Source organism: Urocitellus parryii, chromosome 5, assembly GCF_045843805.1.
Source record: "Urocitellus parryii isolate mUroPar1 chromosome 5, mUroPar1.hap1, whole genome shotgun sequence".
Taxonomy (NCBI): Eukaryota; Metazoa; Chordata; class Mammalia; order Rodentia; family Sciuridae; genus Urocitellus; species Urocitellus parryii.
This window is the reverse complement of record NC_135535.1, coordinates 13480276-13505347: the sequence shown is the minus strand read 5'-3', so window position 1 is coordinate 13505347 and position 25072 is coordinate 13480276. Positions and strand designations below refer to the sequence as shown.

Genomic DNA, 25072 nt, shown 5'->3' with positions numbered 1-25072 from the left:
TAGGCTTTCATGATGGAGACATCTAGAGCCCTGTCCTCATAGAAGAGAGGTATTTGGGTCATGGGGTGCCCCCTCTCAAATAGATTAATACTGTTATTGTGGGAATGGGTTCCTTATTAAAGGCTGAATTAGACTCTTGCTCTTTCTTGCCCTTCTGCCTTTTCCCATGTGATGACACAGCAAGAAGAACTTTGCCAAATGCTGGCATCTTGATATGGGAACTCTCAGCCTCCAAATTCTTCACTCAATAAATTTTTGTTGTTTAAACATTATTCTCTGGCATTATGTTATAGTAGCACAAAATACAGACACAAAGTCTGAAGAAGAGCAACAGGAAGCTGAATCTAGAGGAATTTTAGGAGAAAAGATCTTACAAATGGGACAAAAACGGAACAGAAGAAGCCAAGGGCAATAGAGCGGTTCCTGGGTTGGCGACTGAGCACAAGTTTAAGAAGGGGTTGGCCAGGCCAGTTGCCGCTCCTGTATAGATGAATCCATGTCTGAAAATGATTACTAACCAAGAACAAACTGCCACACCTGTATAACTGCCTAAGAGTGACAAACTGAGTGGGTGAATTAAAGAGACAAGTGGCTCTGCAAACTGCCCAAGGGAACCACTGCAGAATCCTGCAGATTCTCCCATTCAACCCTCTAAGGGAAGGGGAGCCCCATGAGAAGCTCCCCTTTCGGAAGCTGCCTTAGTGGTGACTGTGGCCCAAGAGAACATGAGTTTGCTCAGTGGCCAGTGAGCTACCCGAAGGCCAAGGCCAAGGCCAAGGCAGCCAGACAAAGCCACAGCCATGAGAGGTGGTCCATTTATCCCTCAGTGTTGGCACAACCACCTCCCAGTGTCGTATTAGCCACGGCAGTGCCTCGCTCGCGGAGAGTGAATACGTGCAAGCCCACACGACTGTCCGCTAATTGAGCCATGAGGTGGCAATATTAAATGGGCCAAGCTAGGTCTAGCTGCTCCACCGTCCATGCTCTCTGCTCATCTGCTGGTGTTCTTTCCTCTGCAGAGGAGACCCTCTCCCTACTCGAAGACCCTTGCCCATCCTTCAAAATTCTCCTTGTAAGCACTCTCCTCTGGGCCACCTTCTTGAAACCCTTCCTTCTATCTTTCTCCTGCGAACTTGTTTGAAGAGTCAATCGACCATCTTCATGGGGCCTTGGGATACACAATCTCCCAGTCTACCACAAGGCTCCTGAAGACAGGGCCACCTATTCATCCCCATCCACAGTGACCAGGAAAGAGCCTGGCAAATTATTAGTCCACAATACACATGTTCAACAGGAGGAAAAAACAGTGACCTTCCTGTGTCAGCAAAAACGCCATGCTAAAAATTAAAACTAGTACATGATACCCTCCACACGACAGTTCAGAGTCTATGCCTGAAAATGATTACTAACCAAGAACAAACTGCAACCTGATCCAGAATTCCGGGGTTAGAACACTGGCTTCAGCACTGTCAAGTTACTTCACCTCTCTAGACCTCTCTATCTCCTCTTCAAAACAGAAATGATATTGGTGAGTAATATCAGAGTGGGTAATTGTGAGGATAAAGTGAGATAATATGTATATAAAGTGCTCAGTAAAGTACCTGGTACATAATAAGATTCTAATAAATGCTGACTATCACCAATATTACTTTACAAGATATTACTTTACAATATTACTTTACTACTTTTGAATCACCATTTCTAGTGCTGATTGGTGCATTTTTAATAAAATAGTTTCAATTAGTTCTCCTATACATAGACCAAAAAAAAAAAAAAAAAAAAGCAACGGTGTGTGTGTATGTGGTGGGGTGTATAAATAAATGCTCAACAAATCACTATGAAGCCTTAACCACACACAAGATACGTTTGGGATACAGTTGGAAGGAGCTAAGAGCTCTCTCTCTCTCTCTTCGGGAGCTAACAATCTGGTAGAGGGAACTACAAGATCTTTAGAACATGTGCCATTCGGCTGGGCTGTCTCACAGAGCCACATAGCTTGTGAACAGAATGCCTACTTGGACAATAATGTGAAGGCACTCCTACAGTGGTGATCCACAACTTGAGCTGTTCAGATCTCTGCAGGAAGCAGAGGACAAGAGACCACCTCTTTGTGGTGGAGAATGTCGAAAGCTTTCGTGGACGATATGGCAATTAAACAGGAGCTCTGGGAGGGTGCAGAAGAAGGCTGGAGGAGGTATCCTGCAGTAGAAAACAGAACAAGGGAAAGAGCAGGTGGGAAGGACAGAGCCTGCAGAGGAAAGGGGACAGTCCCGCCTGGCTGGATCAGACAGCATACCCTGGACACCTCCTGTATGCCAGGAACAAGGAGGACAAAAAACGAAAGAGAGACAAAGACTTAAGGGTCGACAGGGCCTGAGGATGTGAATTCCCAAGAACTACAAACTTCAGATTATCCAACAGCAAAACAACCAGACAAGGTCCAGAGGCTCAGCAGGAGCTGATCAAAGCCATGGTCCTGGGAGGCCATGAGCTGGTTGCAGAGCCAAGGAGAAGGGAGCAGGCTCTCAAGGAGGATACTGCCAACCATCCACGGGGCTTCCCGTCTGTGTTCCTCTGCACTGTGTAAAGTCTCTCTCAGGAGCAAGAGTAAATGGGAAATGAAACCCTCCTCGCCTATAGGCCAGGCCTAGGTGTCTGTACCGGGAAAGGGGCTTGTGTTCTTGCACAGCTTCCCTCAGTAGAAGGATAAGAAAGTGCTTATTTGGAGGACATATGGCCCCCACCCAGTGACACTGGCCCGGTCAGCTTCCTGGCATCAAAGGCTGGCCAACCAGCAGCAGCTGTGTGTCACGCCCGTCAAGAGGAATACTCAGGGGGGTCTACTCATGTTCCACTTTGGGGGACATCAAGAGAACTGATAACTCATCTCCAAATGAGACTGTGGTCCCTGTAAACAGCACTTCACGGTGGCCTTTCTAAGGTGCACCATGCCGCACGCAGTGAAAGCATCTGAAAACATTGTCTAGACTACATTTTGCAGAGCCCCTGGGTAAGCCAGAATGTCTCCCCTGAGCATGAACTTGCAAATCCTACTGCCAGCCAGATGGCCCCACAGACCCATGGGATCCTAGGAATCAAGAAGGCCCCAATTACAATGCTGCAAACACACCAAGCTACTGATTATTTGTGGAGTGTTTGTGTATAACTTGCCTCTGCTCTAGAATTCAAACTCCAGGGGACAGAGACGCGGTATGTCACTCATACTGTACCATAGCATTCCCCAGAACCAGCTGGCATATTGAGTGGGGACTCGACTATATTCTGAATGACTGCATCAATGAACAGCTCAGTTGACTCCCAAAACAGAAACCCCTTTGCCCTTCTTTGGTCCCTTACAAGTTCTTCCTCCAGCATTTCCTGCCAATCCAAAGTGTTTGATTCCCTCAGCCTCACCAGCTCAGTCAGATTAGATGAATATCTGAGGCACTTAGGATAGACACTGGCGGGTGGTAAGGACTTGTTTGGTAAATGTCATCATCATTCTCCCTTCTCCCATCTGGCGCCACCTCATGAACACAGTCACTCTTATTCTCCCTCTCTTCTCCCTTCAACCCATCTTCCATCTCATAAGTACAGTCTCCAAAATGATCACAGAACCTTTGGCCATCGCTCAAGGCATAGGGTCTGGCCTCCTGCAAGGAGCTGACCTTCGAGGATCTCACCCTCTCTGCCTCTCAAAGTTCATATATTCCCTCTTCTTCCTCTAAGCCCACACTCCAGCCATATGTGTATCCAGTTCTGCATGTGACCAGCTCCTGCTCCTCCTGCAGAACAAACGCCAAGGGCACCTCCTCGGGGAGGCTTTCCAGAGCTACCCCACCCAAGGTACCCCATCCCTCACCACTATCCTTGCCAAGGCCCTGTTTGGTTTCTTCCTAGCACTTGTCAATGCTGTGGATCTCCAAACTCAGCTTAGGTCTACCTCCTCCCCTCCTCTAGACTGTGAGCTGCCAGCGTGGAGCGTCTCCAGTTTGATGCAGTATTTATTCTCTTGATCACTCTCTCTCCCCAGTGCTTACAAAGTGCCTGACCATGGTGCAGTTCCAGGCTGAGCCATGTTTTCCTGCAGTAAGTGAGGTGGCCAGGAGGGAGGCCCAGGAGGAGTCCAGGCTGGTCCCTTCGCTGGGAAGTATGGGAGGCTAAGTCCAATTCATGGGGACATGCGAGACAGAAGATTCACATTTGAAAGAGCAGCTCATAACTTCTGACTGACAGCAGTCAAGAAGATTACTTCATTCTCCATTTGTATGATTTCTGAGTCTTATTTCATGTTCAGTTCATAATTCAGGAGGGTTGATTCCCCAGCCCTGTGATGGCAGAGGCCTACACGTTCCAACATCAGCTACAGGCTGTGAACCTAGAGCTTATTCTCTCGTTCAAAGAATGATTAGCACCAGTTACACAAGTATTAAGGACATATTTACTCCAAAGTGAATTTTACCAACTGAAGTTAATAGAAGCTCCTTCCAAAGGAATGATTTTCTCAATAAATGATTCAAGGCTATGGAGCTTTATACCTGTGAAACACCTAAATAGTCTTTTACGCCAGTCACTAATTGTACATGCATTTGGGGGAGCACTGCTTTAGATCCATAACAAGAGGTGTCTGGGGACAGGTGGCCCCACCTCGCTGGCCTGGCTTACAGCATCCCAGAAGCGGCTACAAACATCAGCCGTTCTCCTCCAACAGTCCTCGAGGTGCAGAGGGAAGTAAGCACAGTGCCTTCAGCGGGGCCTGCAACTTCTCTCCTAATGAGCAGCACTCCTGCTTCCTCTGTTTCCCAAGAGGCTCCCCTGTTCCAGGTCTGGATGCAACAGACACAAGGTGACAAAGGAGCCAAGGTGACGTTTTTCTCCTGCTTTCCCTTTCTTATGCTGTGGGGAATGAACTGCAGCCCCCGCAAGGGCATCTGGGGTCTGTTGATATTAACATACACAAGAAGGCCTTAGGAGCTGAGATCATCTCTAATTATTAAGTTACGATGCGATGGCAATTTTAGGAGATGAAAGAGCCTGTGACAGCACTTCGAATGCTCAGTGAATCTGTGACACTTAGGAGATTTAATAGAACTCATTTCAGAAAATCACCGCAGCTGGGATGAGGGTTTTCAGCGTGAGTCCTTGGTCTGAGGGAGGTCAAGTGGCCTTGATGATAAGGGAAGACTCAAGGACAAGTCAGTAATGCTCTCCATGGGAGAAGAACAGAGGAGCTTTCTAGAAAAATCAAAAGGCCTAGTGATGCCGCAACAGCATGGAGGTGGGACTTAGAACAGCTACGGGGGGATCTTTGGATCAGCACCTGGGAGGGAACAAGCATCTTCACATCTCAGGCCCTTGGTTTCCCACCCATTTGCTGGACTAGCAGCATCCACTGTATCGGGCTGAGAAGTTCCAATGCAATAGCCCACGTGGAGCTCGGCAGCTCACCTGTCAGGTGAGTTCTCTTTGGACTCACATTTGCAGCATGGCCAAAGAGCACAGAGCTCCTCTTTGGTCAGAGATGCTCCTCACCCATGCTATCGTCTTCAGTCTGTCCAGATGCCAGAAGCCCAGCCTTTAAAAGCTCTATGCATCTACAATAAGCACCTCAAAAACACAAGTCTGAGAAGGAGAAAGATAATTATGAAGATCACAATAATGAGCAGGATGTCTGTACTACCACCCAAATTGATGACTAAAACTAGAAACAAAAATAAAGATACTAAAGATAGTATCTTTGCTCTGGTAAAGAGCTCAGACTCGGAAGCTATATTGAGGGGGCTCTAAGCTGGCCTGGACCACCCTCTTGGAGTCACCTTAGGTCATGACCTCACAGTCTTGGTCCTGAGTTTCACTGTCTGGAAAATGACGTAATGAAAGTGCCCCTGCAAGGAGGCAGAGGGGGTTCAGCACTTAGAACAGGACCTGATGCAGAGGGAGCTCTCTGGTAGGTGGGGAATGAGCCAAAGCGCAGTGACTTGCCTAGGTCACCAGCTCCTGCCAGGAGGAAACTAGCACCTCGGTGGGCTTCCTGTTCACAGTCAAGTCTCACGCCCTCCTTGACAACCTGAAAGATGCTTCTGCAGGAGTGTCCTGGAATCAGCAATGAGACAACCACAGGCACACTCTGGCCACAGACACGCTTTTACCCTCCCCGCTCTCCAGGGGCATCAGGGAAGTTTTTAAAAACAGTAAGAAGAAAAACTGCTTGATATGCAAAGTAAGGGAAATAACTATTTTCTCCCTGCCAACAGGAATGCAGACTGAGAGAGCCAGTAGATCATCCTGGCAAAAAAACATTAAAATTTTACAAGCCATCCACCCTCTTGCCCAGGAGGTAAATGCTTAGTTACTAAATAAATATTTATTTTCTCTGCCTGCTAAGTGCTGGGTTTTCTTCAAGAGCAGCAATATTTCCCAGTTGATTTACCATTGGGATTGGTGTTCCTGGCATTCTCCAAACTTTTCACTGAATATTCTTCTGCGGAGGTGACATGGGTGTGTATTATGCTATTTTCTACTATTATTAAAACGTCATCACATACACCTTGTATCTTTTTTTCTCATCCACGTTTTTTTTTTTTAATCAACATAAAGGCTGTGTAATGACGGGACCCAAAAATATATGAAACGGAGAAAATATAAACAAAGTTCACCAAACACAATTTGCAAAAGTGACATTTTCATATATTTTCTGCTATTTTCTCATCCCTGTATTTTGACCCTGTACGTGCGTGCATGCCTGTCTGGACACTGGAGTTCAGGTGATACATTCTATTTTCAATTTTACTTTGGCTCATTTTAGATCATCTGCATTGCTCTGTGTGATGACATATTTTCTAAAGCTGAGTGCACGGTTTATTATAAGAAGATATTCAATTATTCTTATTGTTTTAAAATAGATTCAATATTTTTGAAAAGGTTTTTCTCTAGCTTGGGTCATCCTACGAGGACAAGGCCAAGGCCTTTGGCATATATAATGAAATTTGTTTCCAAAACTTTACAGCAACAAATTTTCTCTGCGAGTATTGGTGGACAAGAGTGCTCACATAACTCTCTCACCGCCTTTTAAAATATAGGATGCTCACTGTCACCACTGCAGAAGGAAAATTGACATAACAAAGCCACACTTAAGTGGAAATTTGCTGAAAATCCTGCATGGAAAATAAATATAATGACTGTAATTAACAGTGAAAGCCCAAAGAAGCACTGTGTGTCACTATTATTATATTATTAACATTAGGAAGGCTCTTCATTTGTCAACATATTTCATAATCATGTCTTAGTAAATCTCCATATGTGTTTGGGAGGCAATGAAGCTATTTATAGCTGGACTTTCTGAGCTGAAAGTCTGTTTAATGTCCTTTTGTCTTGATATCCCAACTCATTATCACCAGCACTTCAGTTCACACAATCCTTCTTATTCCTAGGATTTCAGAGACTGGGGTGGGCTTCAGTGGTATTTGGTCCAGGAAGATCAAGCAGCCATTCACAGAGTGGCAGAATATTCATTACAAACATTAAACTGCCTGTATTCCCCAAACCCAGGGCCCACATGGAAGGGAGTCCTGCCGGCAGCTGCTGACAATAAAACTGCTATTTTTAATTTTAACCTCTTTGTGCTGCATGGTGACTGTAGGAGTGAAAGTTTATACTCAACAGGGTTTTCACAATTTCAGCAACTACTGGATGATGTGATCTGTAGCAAAAGCAACAGGAATAAAATTTATACTCGACAATAACCTAGGAAGATCCTGTGACCTTAAAATTAGTCATAATTGAGAAATAGCATAATTGAATATCTATAATCATGCAAATACCCTTTTTTCAGAACAGTGGGCTCTTTCTATCAGGGAGACAGGCAACAAACACCAGCAGAGACTCACTCATCTCATCTGACTCGGCTCAGCTAACACGGCCCCTGGTTTTAAGCACCAGGCAAAGGCTGCAGAACCACAGGCGGCTCGGACATGGCACAGCAGCCTGGGCCGTGTGGGATGCACATCCCCCCTGGAACCGGAAGACCACGGGGTTGAGCCCATTGGCCATTCTTTCCCTGACAGTCCTCTTTCTTCCTCCAGTGGGCAACTGAAATCATAGTCCTAAGTAGACAGAGGAGGAAGAAGAGGTGGGAGACCCCTTCTCTAACTGACACTATTATGTAGGTTTCCTGCTCCCTTCTTCCACCAGGTCCCCACTGCAATAGGACAGCCAAGTTGATGTTTGGCTAACCTGCAGCTACATACAGCCACCTGTGTGTGTGGGGGGAGGGGGCGGTTCAAAAGAAACACCAAGGTGAGTGCAAGAAGAGGTCCATGATGTAAACCAAGAAAGCTGGAGTGAACGGCTTCGGAGCAAAAGCTAAGTGATACAGGAACTTAAGAGTTTAAGTGACCCGCTGAAAGTCACTCAGCTGTGTGGTGGCAATTCTGAATAAAGTCAGAAACTGAACTAAGTCTAGGCTGGGCCTGTCAGCTGGTTGATTGAATGAATGTATCTCCAGGTTCTTCACTACCCGAGGCCCCAGAGTCACTTTGTAAACAAGTGCACATTCATCAAGCATCAAGATATTTGCTAAGACATATATTTGCTAAGATAATGGAGGATACAGAAAAATAAGGTATAGTGAAGCCTACATTCTGCCACAGAAAACATACTTTGGATGGATACACAGAGAACAAGGTAGGAAATACGACAGAAAGATGCACAGGGTACTGCCATCTGGTGGAAGAGAGGCCAACGCCACAGGTGAGGGGCACAGAAGGGCTCTCCGTTAAAGGGATACCTGTGAAGACTTCCATGGTAAGAGGTTATTATGATTTGTATCTGGAACGTCACCAAAGGCTCATGTGTTGGAGGCTTGGTCACCAAAGCAGCCATGTGCAGAGGCGGGGCTGTGAGGAAGTGATTGGATCATAAGGGCTCTCATCTCCTACATGGATTAATCCATTGATGCATTAGTAATTGGATGCCATCAGTGGAAGGTGGAAGAAACTGTAGGAGGTGGGGTCCAGTTGGGGGAAGAAGACCCCTGGGGATGTCCCCTAAAGGGTACACCCTGGGGCTGGGGTTGTGGCTCAGCAGGAGAGCTCTTGCCTTGAAATTTGAGGTACTGGGTTCGACCATTAGCACCACATAAAAATAAATAAACAAAATAAAGGTGTCATGTCCATCTACAAGTAAAAAAATAAAAAATAATAAGAAGAGAAGGTAGATCCTACCCCTTCCTCTCTCTCAGTCTGTCCCCACTGCTTCTGTCACTTTCTTTCTTGGCCCCAGGTGCCGTGAACAATGTCACTTCACCATGCCCTTCCACCATGATGCTCTGCCTCACCAAAAGCCCCCCCCCCCCACTGAAGCCAGCCAACAATGGACTGAAACCTCTGAAACTGTGAGCCAAAATCAGTCTTTCTCTAAGGCGTTGATCTCAGGTATTTTGTCACAGCAACACAAAACAAGCAGTGGAGGGAGCTGCCACTGTGGGTGTGGCAGAAGAAGAAGAGGGACGAAGTGTTGAGATGGCCTGCCAGGAAGAGATCAGCCAGTGAACCCCTGGAGAGGCCAGGGAGCTACGAGCAGCTCAGAGTTGCAGGGCATGAAGCCAAAGCAGGAGAGGAGGGACAGGGATATGGAGAATGGCCTCAGAGCCCCCCCCCCCCACACACACTGTCATAATGTCACGGGCAAAGAGGTTCACAGCCGCCTGTCTGAAACAGCATTCTGGTGTCAGAAGAGGTGGGTCTGAAGGGCAGGAAGACATCTGTGAGTCAGAGAACAGGTAGACCTAGGCTGTGACAGCCACAGTGGGATGCAGAGGAAGGGGTGGACCTGAGGGACATCTACGGAGAGCCGCAAGGCATGATGACAGACAGCCTGGTGGGGGGACTGAGGGAGAAGGTGGAACCCCAGGGTCTCGCAGGGTTGGCATGTCTTGGTATCGCCCATCCCTAGTTGGGCCACATGTTGGGCCACATGTTGCAATTCAGGTGTAAAGCTTTACCCTGAACTCTGAGAGCTTCTCAAGACTCTGACTCTGACGAGAACCTTCTGGAGCCTGCCTTGGTCATCTGATATACCCTGCACTATTTATTGTGGATGAGCTTCCTCTGAACTCTTGGTAAGAAGTCAGCACAGAGCCGAGGCCACGAGCTGGAAATGCAGACATGATTCTGGATGTGAGTATGTCTAGATGTCAACCAAATGGTGAGAGGACAGAAGAAACGTCCCATGAGAAAGCAAGTAAATGGTGAAAGTTTAACTTAGGGAAGACTCTCGAGAGGCACCTCTGCTTTCAGGTGGATGAGAAACCAATTCACAAACTGGTTCCATAACTGAGTCCACCAGGGCCAACGAATATAAGCTATGGGCACGTGTAGATTTCAGTTTAATATAAAGCAGGACTTCTCAACAGTCACAAAAACCCAGAGATGGGCCAGAGAAAGTAATGTGTATTAGTTTAGGAGGGCTGCCATAACAAAATGCCCCAAATAGCTGGCTGAAATGACAGAAGGTCATTTTTCTGAGTTTTGCAGGTTAGAAATCGGAGATCTCTTCAGGCCACCCCTCCTAGTGTGCAGAGGGCTGTCTTCTCACTGTGTGTTCACATGGTCTCCCTCTCTAAGGGTCTGTGTCCTGATCTCCTTTTTCCTAAAAGACCTGTCATATTATATTAGGGCCCACCCAAATAGATCTATTAAATTTATACACCTCTTTTATGTTCTTATCAGCAAACAGTGGAATTTTGATGTATCAGGTTTAGGGCTTTGAGATATGAATTTTGGGGAGACACAAGACATAACCTTCCCCAAGGCAGGTATATAAAAAGAGAGATCTGGTGAATGGCAGCAGATCTGGTGAATGGCAGCACCTAATCTGGGGTGACTTGGAAGGTCCCTCGACATCTGAGAGCTACAACTCTCACCATGGCAAGGCAGCACCTAACTGCTGCCAGGAAACATTATGACCACAATAACCTTCCCAGGACTGGGGAGAAAAATTGTGTTTTCATGGCAGCAAGAAAGATGGGTGTAATGTCACTCTTATTTAACCCTCCCCCAGGCAGCCAGGGAGATGCCCCAGCCCTTAGAATGTACAGGATGCTCCTACCTGTGAAAGAGGACGGACTTGACCAAGGTGACGACGTCTCGGCTGGCATTGTATCCGGCACAGACGATGGCGACGTGGATCGTCTGGGAGGAGGAGAAGAACACAGGATGAACACTGAGACAGGCAGGAGATGGCCTTCCCAGAGTTGCGGCCCCGCAAGGAAGCAAAAGCCCTTCTTTAAAGTTGGGATCATTAGACAACAAAGGGCACCATCTGCCTCTGTGAGAGGATCACAAGACAGTTTTATTAAAGCCTTTTTAATTGGTTTATGGAGCTATCATCATTTGGAAGCCATTAAGACTCTTTTCAATTACATTTTGGGGACGAGAGAAATGGTGATTGGTTCAAATAGGCAAACACTGTGTCCCCTGCCCCCAAGCACAAAGACAAAGATGACTGGTAAAACAGAGGAGGAAGAAATACACCCTGAAAGGATAAATCAACCACCTGGGTCCAGAGGAGAGGCCATGGCTCACACAGTTTGTGAGTCTCTGAATCTCTCTTAGGTTAGAGTTAACGAAACAGTGACATCAGAGACAAAGGGGCCAAAATCTCCAGGTCCCCACTGGATGATCATTCAAAGAAAATCAAGACTGGAGGAATTGAAGAGAAACCTACAGTTCAGCAACTCTAAAATGATAGGAGCACAGGCTTCGGATGTACCATCTGCCCTGTCCTTGGACCCAGGGAAGCCACCAGAGTCAGCTGACTGACCGCACGTAACGGGCATAACCCAGGTCTTACAGGCGACTGCTTGGAGTGAGGGAAGAACAGGTGTCTAGAGCAGAACACCTTGCTCAGCACAATGAGCTCCAATCATACCAAAAACGCCCTCTTGAGTGCCCAGGTCGGGCACCTGGGTGCCTGGAGTGCTGAGATGGGATTATTAAGGCAAAGACTCTTCAGACGCTCAAAGCTTCCTGGCTGGACTGGGGACTTCCAGCCAGCTAGCCCTGCTGCCAGCAGCATTCCTGTTCACCTCCTGCTTCTGACAATCATCCTTTTTGATGTGGGGCTTGGCTTGACAAAGCCCTGCTCTAGGGCAAGCTGCACAGGATGTCATCTGGCCTCCTGAGAACAGATAGTGCATGCCTAGATTCTGTCCTGCCTGGGAAGCAGCCTTCCCTGTGGAGACTGCCACCCCAGTCATGCCCCCTCCTGCAGGACTGCAGAAGGACATTCCTTGAGCTCTCAGGAAATAGGCTGAGAGAATTGGAACTTGCACTCTGGAATGGAATCCCTAACCCTGCTGATACATCAGAAATAATAAAAAAGATTTTTAAAAATATTCTGTGTCTTTAGTGCTACTTAATCCAACACCTGAGAGTCTGGATGTTCACATGGTGGACAGGAAGGCAGTGCCTCTTGGCAGGAGGCTGTCTCCTCCCTGGTCCTAGGTCTTGACATTCCAGGATGCCTTGAGACCTTCTAGGTTGTCAATAAGTGCTGGGAAGGGCGTGGTCTCAGCCTCCCAAGCCTCCGGGCTCAGATTACAGGCCTGCACCACCATGTCCAACTAGAATTTATTGGGTAGAGACCTCAGATGCGACTAAACATTCTTCAGTGCACAAAAATGCCCCCCAATAAAGATTTTTCCTCCCCCAAACATCAAGTTACCCCTTTTTTAGGAAGAAAGGGGGAGGAAAACAAGGGGTGGGGAGGAGTTCAGATCCTTCTGGATTCTACTGCTGCCTTTGCTCAGTCTCATCATGCACATCTGAATTTCCCCACCTGTACAATGAAGGCGTCATTGCTTATCTCAGGATAATATCTCCAATAGACTCAGGATGAAGGATTGTAATGCAGATGCAACTGCCCCCATTTAAATCATGAAGGAAATGAATAGGAAGAAGCCTGCACCCCAGAGACAGACCCAGGGAGGGGTTGAGGATCAGGAAAACATGCAGAATCAGGCTCTTCTGAATCACAAATATTTAAACACATTGCCTCCCAGATATCAAACTTTGTCTTGGCTTCAGGGTTCAGGGACTATTTCAAATGGGCCCATTAAATGTAAGCGCTAGTGTGCACATTCTCAAACATTTTACATAATTTTCCAATCTCTCTAGTTTCATCCAGTACACCTGCCACTATGAATAAATTCATCATCTGGAGCTCTAGCAGCAGGGCCCTGCTACCTAGGAAAGGAGAAAATTACAGCATCATCAAATATACTCTTGGAAGGGTTTGGGGTGGCCTAAAATGTTGCAGGTGCCGAAGTGAACAATGAGAGAGGGTCAGGGTAGGGGCTGGAATGGCCAGAACAGGGAACAGGGATGAAGCTTCCTGTAGGCAGAATCATCATCATGTTAACATCAGGTTTTGCAGCTGTGAAGTCTAGGTTGTAAGTTTCTTGGTACAGTGGATGACAGATGATCCTAAGGACCATGACCTTCCATTCTTCCTCTAGAAGGGTGGGGTCTGAATGTCACATTCTGTGATGGGGGCCCCCTCTGGCTCAGCCTTCCTCTCGGGCCTTGTGATGGTAGGTCTCAGGCTCACCACACTCATCTTTACTTCCCACAAAGTGTGGATGGAGGATGGGATGATGTTCTCATTTCCTCTCCTTCCTCTACCTCCCAGCTTATCCTGAACCCTCGGAGCCCAGCCTTAATAGGCTAAACTAACCAGGCTCCTTTTTGCTCTGTTTCTGGTTGACTTTGATCAATGAGAGTCACCCAGGGAGCCTGGAAAGTCAGATCTTCCCCAGTTCCCCTCAGGGTCCTTGGGAATTCCCAGTGCCATTACCCCTCCCACTTCTCCTTCAGCCCCTGGGGGTGTAGCAACACCTTCCAGAAAGCATAACCTCCCTGGCAGGTGGCCCTTACTCTACCCACAGACTTATAAATTTTGTTCATAACTTTAAGGAGTTTCACGAAGTTCTCAGACTAACACACACAAAGCCTCTTTCCAAGGAAACCCTGAAGGTTTCCGCTCACGTCCTTTAGTTCACCACATGCTGCTCAGCACACCTTGAACCTCTGCAAATTGCACCTGAAGACACAGGTGAGGTGCAGTCAGAGCTGTGAACCAGGTTTCATTGCTGACACCTGGAGTCAAGTGAAGACCTTCATTTTAGAACCTGCAGGAGGAATTCAAGACATGAATGTTTTGGGGGTCCCTAATGTGCCAGCACGGTGCTGGCCTCAGAGCATATAAAGGTAAACTCGTCCCCATCCTCCGGAAATTCAGACCAACGCCAGCATTAGCAGCACCCCAGGGCTCTGGCTCCCCTCCAGGCACTGGGCCTAGGGCACACTTCCCCTAAGCATCTCCAATCAGGGAGGCTGCAGCAAAGCCAGGGAAACCTTCTTGAATGTGGCATCAGAGGGGCTATGGAAGGAGACTCTATGCAGATGGTGAACCACAGCTGGCGACTCCTAGGGGATGATGAAGGAGGTAACCCACAGGGGCATTTAGCTCCCTAGGCTTGGGTAAGAGATAATGGCTAGGATCACGTTCTTTAGATTATTTGAGTAGACTAGTCTAGGCACTGGTCCCGTAAACCATGAGCGCTCACTCTGACATGACCCCCCACGTGCTCCCGTACTCATCTGCAAGATGGAGACAAAGAGCTGCCCCCAGCTATGGTGAGGACTAGGTGGGGGAGTGGAAGAAGGCTGCCCAGAGAAAGCAGGCTCTCTGCCCTTGACTGAAAGAATAAACCCAACAAGAAGCACACAGCATCCTCCTATTTAACTTCCTCATCTGAAAACCAGGGGACATGATACTTGAGGTGGAGGGGTGAGGGGAGTCAGGGACATGATTTGAATCTGGAATGTCCTGCAAAGGCTCATGTGTTGAAGGCTTGGTCTCCAATGCAGTGGTGTCCAGAGGTGGGGGCTTTGGAAGGTGACTGGATCCGGAGGGCTCCAACCTCACCTGTGGATTCAAAACTTAACGAGCAACAGGCGGTGGTGGAATCTCAGGAGGTGCGTTAGGACTGGAGGATGGAGGCACTAGGTCACTGGGGATGTGCCCTTGGAGGGTATATTTTATCCCTGGCCAATTCCCCTCTCTTTTATTTTTGCTTTCTAGCCTCCATGAGGTGAGCAGCTGTGCTCTGCCACACACTCTCACCATGATGTTCTGCCTCAGCACAGGCCCAAAGCAGTGGGGCCAATGACCATGACTGCAACTTCTACAACCATGAGCCAACATGAAACTTTGTTCCCTAGAAGTTGATTATTTCAGGCATTTTGTTACAGTGACAGAAAGCTGACTAATTTACCCAGTAAATGGCTCTCACATCCTCCGTGCACAAGAGGGCTTGTCAAGAGAGCATCTGGCCCCTTTCCCACTTCTGATTCAAGAGGATTGGGTGGAGGCTGAGAACAATTCTGTATCCACAGGTCACTGCTGCTGCTGGCCCAGTGACCATACCTGGGAAGTCACTGCTCCATCTGAAGCCCTCTGAAGAGCATCTGCAGTAAAAACTCACCAGAGGCCACTGGGATTATTTTGACAGTGTGAGGAGTGGTCAAGGGATCCAAGAGATCGATTCCCAATTCCTTTCAACTAGGAAGAACCATTTCCCCTGACTCCTATCAGCCAAGTAAAGGCAGTTCATTCAGCCGCCACCTTCTGCCCCTAGGCCTTTGGACACCGGGGAACAGTTTTCTGGAACCTCCAAGATGCTCTGAATTCAAGATGCAGAAAGTGCAGGGAGCAGGTGAGTAATAAGACTGAGGTGACATGGCTCAGCTAGTCAGTGGCAGAGACAGGGGCCGAACTCACAAACCTGCAGTGAATCACAGCACCCTGCCGTAATGAAACACACACAGTGACTATCAAGACAGAAAACCCCTACTGCTAACTGAAAGACCCTAGCCCAGTTAGCCCAGTTACCTAAGGCCAAGATATGAAACCAAGATATCAGGCAGGCCATAAACAGGTTCAGGCGCCAGGCATGCTTTCCAGACAACCGGTTGAAGAACAGAGCACCCGCATCCTGAGGCATGAATGAATAAACCGGAACAGATAAGCAGGAACAGAAAGAATAGAATGCAGACCTGTGGTTTTTGGAATGCAGACCTGTACCCCCTAGGTGGCCTATATGCTAGATTTAAACAAACCAATAAGAAACCTGTTGCTTCCCGCGCGCGCGAAACCTGTCCCAAACCCTATAAAAATCTCTGTATCCCCAATCCCGGTGTGCCAGTTCACCAAGGCTCCGGCTGAGGTTCTACTGGGCACCCGCAGGCGCCTGTGTCCCAATAAACCCCCTCGTGCTTTTGCAGCCAGTGTTTCGTGTGATTCTCCTTGGACAGGGAAACGGGGGTCTTTCATTAACGGGGTTGTTTTTCACTAACGTGCCATCTAAAATCCCCCACAAGCCTCTTGGCCACCTCTACTCTCTGGGAAACCACTGATCTGTTTATTTTTCTAAATACTAAACCACAGATTCGAAAGACAAGGTCATTTCAAGCCTGAGAAAGCAGAAGTAGACGTCTCCTGACTTTGGAAGCCAAGTTTTCAGGGGCTTGGCAAGAGGGACAAGTGGAGTCACTGGTTTATAGGGCACAGTGGACAACAGGAAGTCCTAAGGCCAGGTGAATGGGGGAGGGGAGGAAGGAGGAGGCATCCACCTTCCACATAGTCTGCTTTATTCCTGACCTCGCCACAGCCCTGGGCTGCCTTAGGACTGATGTTCCTGGTATAAGGAAAAGAGCAACCCCAGAAATCAGAAACCGAGTGAGTGACAAGAGGTGGCTCAACCCGTGCAGGGCAGGCGGGTTGTCTGAACGGCCTGACACTGATCTATCCTGGTGAGTGTGGCTTCTAAATGACAGGACTGATGCCAAATGTCCACACACATTATCCAGACCCTCAACCACTCAACAAATGCTGAGTGCCTACTATGTGCCAGACTCAATTGTGGGGCTGAGGATACCGCCATGAGCACGGCCAATGCAAGCCCATAGTGGGTGCAGCTTAGATAATGAGACAAGCAAATGTGCAGGGAGGCCGCCACCTCCTGCGTCCTGCTACCGCAGATTCACCCCACAACCCGACACTGTGTCTGGACTGAACAGGGAGATGTTTTTTCCTTATCATTATTCCCTAAGTAAGACAATATAAACAGTGTGGTAAGTACTGTATGTGACCTTGGCATGGTCTAAAGTGTCGAGACGATGTGTGCAGGCCATGCACAAGAACTGCACCTTCACACACAGGACTAGAGCGGCTGCAGATGTGGGCACCTGAGGGGGTCAGTTCCCGGTGGATGTGGAGGGAGGCCTCTATATGGTAAATATGAACCACTAGATACTGTCCAGGAAGACAATTAGGCAGGGAAACTGCTATGAGGGGGTAGGTTAGTGTGTTAAAACCAGAGAGTCTGGTAAACTGTCTCCTAAGAGGTGACCCTGGAGCACACACCTAAAAGCCTCTTGGCCACACACCCACAAGCCTCCTGGCCACCTCTGAACCTCTGAAGTCCAGACAAGAGCATTCTAGAGAGAGGAGAGAAGCCTCGGGATGGGGGAGCTGGAGGAAGAGGGAGGTTGTCTGGAAAAGAGGCATCTAGCCAACAGCTGGGAGAGAGGCCAGCAGGGGACGCAGGGCAGGCCCTCTGGGGGTCCTGGGCATCTGTAAAGAAATGGCTTTTCCTGGGAGACATGGCCAGGTGATTACTGGTTCAAAGTCCTTAGTGAGCCATTCGCACAGTAAGCTCCTCCCAATGAGGAAGCAGAATGTGGCCTGTACCGCAGAGAGGACGCACTGCTGGTCCAGCTGCCACGGGAAGCCCGACAGTGACTCCTTAAAAAATTAAAAACAGAACCACCACGTGAAGCAATAATTGCAAAATAGAGGAGCATGGACCGTCACAACAGGGGCACACCTGTGTTCACAGTCGCGTGATTCATTACGGCTAAGAGGTGGGAACAGGGCATGCGTCCACCCAGGGACGGATGGCTAAACAAAATGTGGCATATGCACACAATGGGATGTTACTCAGCCTCAAAAAGGAAGAAAATCCTAACAGTGCGACACGCAGATGAGCCGCAGATGAGCCTTGAGGACACCACAAAGTGTAATGAGCCACTCAGGGAAGACAAATGCTTCCATCAGCCATCAAAAGTAGTCAGATACATCAGGACAGAAATAAGAATGCTGGTGGCTAGGGGCTGGGGGAGAGGGAAACGAGTGTCCCTGTCCCATCATTTGATGAGTACAGAATCACAATTTTGCAAGATATAAAAGTTCTGGAATACGGGGTAAAAGCGGGAGTTCATAATCCACTTGAATCAAACCGTGTAATATGATGTATTAAGAACTATGTAATGTTATGAACGACCAATAAAAAAAAAATGAAAAAAAAAAAAAAAGTTCTGGAGATCCAGGACATTGCCACGTGAATACACTAAACACTACCAAATGTGTACTTAAAAATGGGTAAGATGGCAAATTTCATGCCATGTGGGTTTCTGTAAACCACAACTGAACATTACCATAAACAGACTTAAAGCCTGTAGCTGTTTTATTTTTGTAGTACTGGGGGTTGAACCCAGGGCCGACAGTGGGCATGTTAGGCACGTGTCTACTAGGGAGCCATGTCCCCAGCCCTAAGACTCAGCCTTGTTATCAGCACTCTCTAGCTACATGGCCTGGCTGAGCCTGAGCTTCCCTGTCTGTAAAAATAGGCTCATGTATGTCAGTGTAAAGCCCGCACTGTGGAGGCAGACGTGACTGGCATGGGTACTGTCAACAGCCCTGACCCTGCTTTCAAGTTGCCCTCTAAAGATCACAATGGCTGAGGCCCAAGCCTTCGGCATCCCTGATGTGCCCTCGATCTGGAACACCTGAGGCTTCCCCTCACTGACCCAACTCTGCCTCTGAAAGGGTAAAGTTTCTAAGCTGCAAAGCCTGAGTTAAAATGTAAAGGACTAGGTATTGTAAAGTTTCTGAACTGCACAGAGAACCTGAAATTCCTGAGGCAGTTAAGACAATGCCCGATACTGACCATTTAGTTGTTAAATAACCTGGACCCTGTGCAGTTTCACACATAGGCATTCAGGGCCCAAACCAATCAGTTTGAATGTATCCCCTCCTTAGGATTGACCTATCACTCCCGCCCGACCTGTTCCTGCCAATGAATGTACTAATCATGTTTGGGAATTGTTGTTTGATTTTCCCTCTGTATATGATGATTTGCTCTGATGTATGTAAAGTCCCTGCCCTCCCTAAAAAAAGTGTACTTAAGCACTGCTCAACCCCTGCTTGGGGCTCTTGGCCGCTCTCCCGTCTTGAGTGAGCCTGGAGCCCCAGCACGCTGGATTGGATCCTCAATAAACCCCCCTTTTGCTGTTGCATGAGTCGGTCTCTTGGTGGTCTCTTCCTCTGACGTTCGCCGGACCCTTACACCTCGTGTTTCAAGACATAACTCTACTCCTGGGCCTCAGTCTCCCCTTGTGTATTAAGCGGCTAATGAAGATGTCACTCATATTCAGATCGCCTAAAATGATTCAAAAGAGCTTAGAGCTTGGCATTTGCTAACTACTGTATACACATCAGCAATCACCATTATTAATAACCATATTGATTGTCACCATGAAGAGAGCTGACCATATGCACCATGGTCTTGTCAAGGTTGGCCCTTCAATGTCCTCACAGGAAAGTATTTAACTCCCCACTCCACCTCAGGGTCAGGCTAGGACGGTATTCCTCACATCCTGAAGGGAGAGTTTTCAGAGGGAGATTTCTCATTTCCTTTGCTTTGTAAACTGCTGATGTCCCAGTTCTTCTCTTCCCATATCAGAGGGAAAATGGACACAGGAATGAGGAGATGAGACACTATAATCCTCATTTGGGCTGAGGCAGCAACTTTGTAACCTGAGGCAGGACCCTTCACTTTTCTATGCTTCAGTTTCATCATCTTTAAAATGAGAGGGTTGTATCTTTATTTGTTGCTATTGTTCTGAATGACATATTTTTAAAAAAACACAATTAAAACAGAGCACAATAGGCAGATCAAGGCATGGATCCTGGGGATCAAGTCTAGATATAAGGCTGCCAGAAATATGACACTAAGACCATCCCCAAAGAGCCTCTCCACATGGTGTTCATGCCGCTCCTGCAGTGAGTGCCTCAGCATTAGGCTGTGTGACCAAGGAAGTTCAGCGGAGGAATGGTGGGGACCTCCAGGGCTGGGTTATAAAAGTCATCATGCTGTTTTGCACATCTGTTTACATCACTTACTCTGGGGCAAGTCAGCTTCTGGGTCAGGAGAACTCTCTAGCAGTCCTAGGAAGGGAGGCCACTAGCAATGCCACTGAGCTAGCTCAGATCACAGCCCCTGGGGACATCTCATCTGCAATCTCATTAAGATGCAGAGTCTCAGTGGCTACCAAGCTGCTTTCAGAAAATGTAGGAGGTAACAGGTGCTCAATGTTTGAAGGTCTAAGGTTTCAGGTTTCTTGCTATGGTACAATAGGTCACTAATAAACACAGGGAGTGCCACAGGACACCACCATGGTTTCCAGACTCCCTGGAAATCACAGTCCCAGACAATCCACTAGTCTTATGGACACAACATCCCCTAATTCCAGGTCCTGGCATTTAGCGAGGATATTTCCACAGATTTATGTCCTTATAGAGGCCCCAAAGAAGACACGTGGAGCTAATAAAATGTGAGTCCAAACACCATAATGGGGGGGGGGAGAAGGCTGGCAAGCCCCTCCATGGCTAGTTAGTGTGCTCTATATGTGTAATAAGAATTGTCTTGCATTCCACTCTGGTGTATTTAAAAAAAAATAAAATCAATTAAAAAAAAAGAAAAGAATCAGATAAGTGTTATCTCAGTAATTCCTACAATGAGTGTTCAAAGATAAGGATTTGTTAAATAAACATAAATATATCAATGTACTGTAATAACTTGTGGTCATTAAAAAGAATATTGAAGATCTACAAAATGTTGTGCATAGTACAATCCAGTTTTGTAAATATGTGATGCTTGTTTATAGATAATTATGTGTAACATTTTATACAAAACTTCATTATATTTAAAGTCTAAAAGAATATATATGCCAAATGTTAACAGCAGAAATTTACAGTATATGATTTAAGAATAAAATGTTTTTTTTCTTTAAAATAAATAAATAAAATCCTTAAAGATGACGTTAAAAAACAAATTAAAATAGATCAAAATACTGGGGGGCCAGCAGATGTGAGAGATGTCAGGTTTCATAAAAGCAATGACTCCAACAAAATGCCAACAAATACAGCTCAATCTGGAGGAAATTGAGAATAATCCAAGTCCTTTTAAAAGAACAGTCAGTCAGTCCTTGCTTAGGAACCCTAACCAACCTCCTGAGGCTAAAGAGACCCCAAAGTGGAAGGTGACTTCAAAATCATGACTGGTCACCCTGAAGCCTTCTGAGGCAGGCCCCTGTCAGTGCACCCTAAAGCCTGGGGCTCAGCAGCTTGAAGTGTGGGTTCCTAAAGCCCAAGGTCATAGAGGTTCTGCAGAGCGGCCAGCAACACAGATTCTGGAAGCAAAGGCCAGGTTCAAAATCCAAGCTCCCTGGAAATCACCAGCCCAGACAACCCACCACCATCTTCCAGCCATTGCATCCCCTCATTCCAGGGCCCGGTACTTAGAGAGGTTCAAATCCAAGCTTCTCCTCTTCCTGGGATCTTGGACTAATTGTGTAATCTTTACTTACAGTAGTTAACTGATCTACAGATGAAGAAAGTATGTTGTGTGGGATAAAGGAGATATTTTGTATATGTTTTCAGCATGATGTCTTGTCCACTTCAAGGGAGAGGTCAAGGTCAGCTTTCATTACTATCATATTACTATGGAGGAATGAAGCTCAGTACAACAGGCAGAGGGGACGACAGATAACTCCTCAGGGGTATGCCTGACACCACTGTGAGTACACAGAGTGTCCATAAGAACTCTACCCAGTTTCAAAGAGTTATTCATAAATTCTTTGACCTTCCTCCCACTGGGAGATGGGTTGAGTTCTACTCACCATTCAAAGCAAGTGGGCTTCTGTGATCATTTCAACAAACAGAAAGAGCCATTGGAAAAGGATACACGATATATTTTGCTCACTAGGACACTTGTACGTAAAACCTTCAGGTGTCAGTTAAGCACCTACTGCCTAGAGCCGCCATATTGTGAGGAAGCCCAAAGTGGCCTGGGCAGAAACACCACATGAAGAGGCCCCAAATCCAAGAGATTCTGGGCCAGTGTCCACTGCTACAGCCCTGCCTGGTTCTAGTTTCTAGCCATAGAATAATACCAATAATACAAGGAAAACCAAACCAGAACCACTCAGCCAGTCTCTCCTCAAATCCCTGACCCACAGGAACCCTGAGAGCAAATACAAGGAGTGGTGCCCTTTTATGCCATTAAGTGTTAGGTGACTTGTTGCACAGCATAAGGGAAAAATAATGTCCATAACGGGTGCAGATGTCCCTCAGAGTTAGGTTCCCACCAACTCCCTCATTTCATCCTAATAATTGCACTGGGAAGAAAATGCTATTATTGTCACTTGATAATGCTGCAGACCCCCAGAGGGTAAGTGGATTGCCAAAGGTCACATGACAAGTGAGTGAAATCGGCAAGTCTCCTGTTTGGGAATTTTGACTCCAGTTACAGTGACTCTTTCTGTTGTACCACTGTCAACTCTCAGAGTAGAACAGACCACAAAGACAAAAAAAAAAAAAAAAAAAAAAATACACACATGGAAACGCACATAGGCTGGAGTGAAGGTCAAGAGGGCAGCATTCTGCTCCAGGCTCCCAGGCAGAGAGACACCAGGCCTTCCCCACAGCAGCACTGGTGGGCAACGGAATATGCAAGAATAAAATGGGCAGTGTTTGAAGGCCACATAATTAGGAAATGACGAGAGGGCACAGGGTCTGGCGAGGCCCATGGTTTCCATCACCAGACATCTCAGCTGACAGCTTGGATGTCATTACAGTAGAGTTTTCAGAAATACTTGTCAGAGCCAGGAGAAGTTTCAGCTCAGTCATAGATGACTGTGACGTCCTCGGCTCGTGGCCCTGCACTCTGATGAGATGTCAAGAACAGCAGCAACACTTGTAGTGGGAAAGTGCCAGGAGGAAGAGAAGCTTCTGCTTCGAGCATGATGACTGACATTTCTCGTTTGCCTCTTTGGCTTTTTCACGAAAATGTTCCGTCGAGTGACAGGGACAGGGGTGTACTGGTAATGGGTATGAAGCCAGTGCCTCTGTGTAAATGCACATGGCTGAAAGCTGCTTTGCCTCTACAGAGCTTTCAAATGCATGCACTGAAGCTCTGAATAGGACCAGGCTCCATATACAAGAATTCTACCAGAGAAGGATGGTTTTAGGGTATAAGCAGAAACTTGATCAAGAAATACCGAGAAAGAAAAGAAAAATGAGCAAATACAAGCTAACCCTCAGGTGCAAATCAAAAGTCCAAAAAATAAGTGAGGGTAAGAGCTAAGAATTTCAAAGTCTAAATTCCTACATTGCTACTCTATCTTCAAAGAGCACAGAAATAGAGAACTACATCTTTCATTTTTCTTGTTCCTTGAAGCAGTGGGTTCCAAATATTTTTCACTATCTCAGAATCACCTGGTTAGACTTTTTTTTTTAATACTAATTTTGATGGGCCTTACTCCCACAGCTTGTCAATCTGTAGGTATGCACTGGGCCCCAGGTGTCAGCATATCTGATCCGTAGCAATTTTAATGCACACCCAGTTTGGGAGTCACCCACATGAGTGACCGAGAATGTTCCTTGTGACCATAGTTGTGGAACTCTCAAATGGTAGTGAAAAGTATGGCTTCCCCAAATAAAATCTCTTTTCCAGCCTTGTATCTAGGTGGCAGTTAAGGGCAGCCTTCTGCTTTGCTCACAGGGTCTGAAAGGAACACAGGTGTGAAATCGGTAGGGTATATTCTTAAAGGAGGCACAAGTCCCACCTTAACACCTCTCTCCTGCCCTCTGGAATATGGACACCATACTGAAGCTCTGATACTCATTACTCACCATGAGATAAACCATGGCAATGCCCAGTCAGCAACATGGGGTAAAATATCAAATAATTCAGAATATGGATATTTACATCCCCACATCACTCTCCTCCAGTCATCTTAACCACAAAGAGAAATAAGACGAAAATCTTACTTAAGCCGTTATTAGATGGAATTTTTTGGTTATTTGCAGGGAAATGTATTGCTAACACAACTAGCTATCTTAAAGTCCCTCTCCAATCCTAATATCCATAGTCACCACTAAAATAACGAGAGGCAGGAACTTGATATACATCCACAATTTGCAAATGAGGAAAATGAGATGCAGGGAAGACATATTCCATGCTCAAAGCAATAAAGCTAGTTAGCAAGGAAGGAGACCAGGATTTAGACTCATGACCCTACCTTCAAAGCCAGTGCTGTTTTGCCTACACTATTTTGCAGGGGACTCAGGACAGAGACCCACTTCCAAAATAGAATGAGTAGTTCTCACAAAGCTGAGCTGGGGAGGGACACCCTGGCTAGGCAGACACAGCAGGAAGAGAATGCTCCCAGCAAGCTACACTCATGTGGCCTTCTGTTACACTGTTTCCCCTCCCATGCCCCAGACTTTTCCTTTTCTATTTTCTTATCTCCTTGATTCTTAGTTCTCTGGCAGGACTGAATCATAAAAACATAAACGGTTCACATTCTAGGCCAAATCAACCTTGTCAGCAGGTTTCCATCTAAACTCATCCACTCAAAACTAACACCATGGCTGTGACTGATAGCAGAGAACCTGCGAAAAATCACTTGAGTCTTCACCCTTCCAAGGTTAGAGGTTCCCAAAGAAGTTAGGGTCCTGCCAAAGTTAAGAGCCCCCTAGGTCAAGGGGATGTGTTACCATTGTTCTGTCCCCCGTTTGCAGAGGTGGAAAATGTAGACATTAAGCTACAGAAGAGACTAGCAATGCTTTTCCAGGATGGAAGGAGTGGGCCTGCAGGGTGGTT

At 46.8% G+C, this 25072-nt stretch overlaps 1 protein-coding gene across 11 annotated transcripts in view; it reads right to left on the bottom strand.

Annotated features, from left to right (window-relative positions):
* Positions 1-25072, bottom strand: part of Large1 (LARGE xylosyl- and glucuronyltransferase 1) — a 506960-nt gene that overhangs the window by 243173 nt on the left and 238715 nt on the right. For all 11 annotated transcript variants that reach the window (XM_077798432.1, XM_077798429.1, XM_077798430.1 and 8 more), the window contains one exon: positions 11107-11189. In XM_077798432.1, the coding sequence (XP_077654558.1) occupies positions 11107-11189 (83 nt within the window). The remainder of the gene's footprint in view (positions 1-11106; positions 11190-25072) is intronic.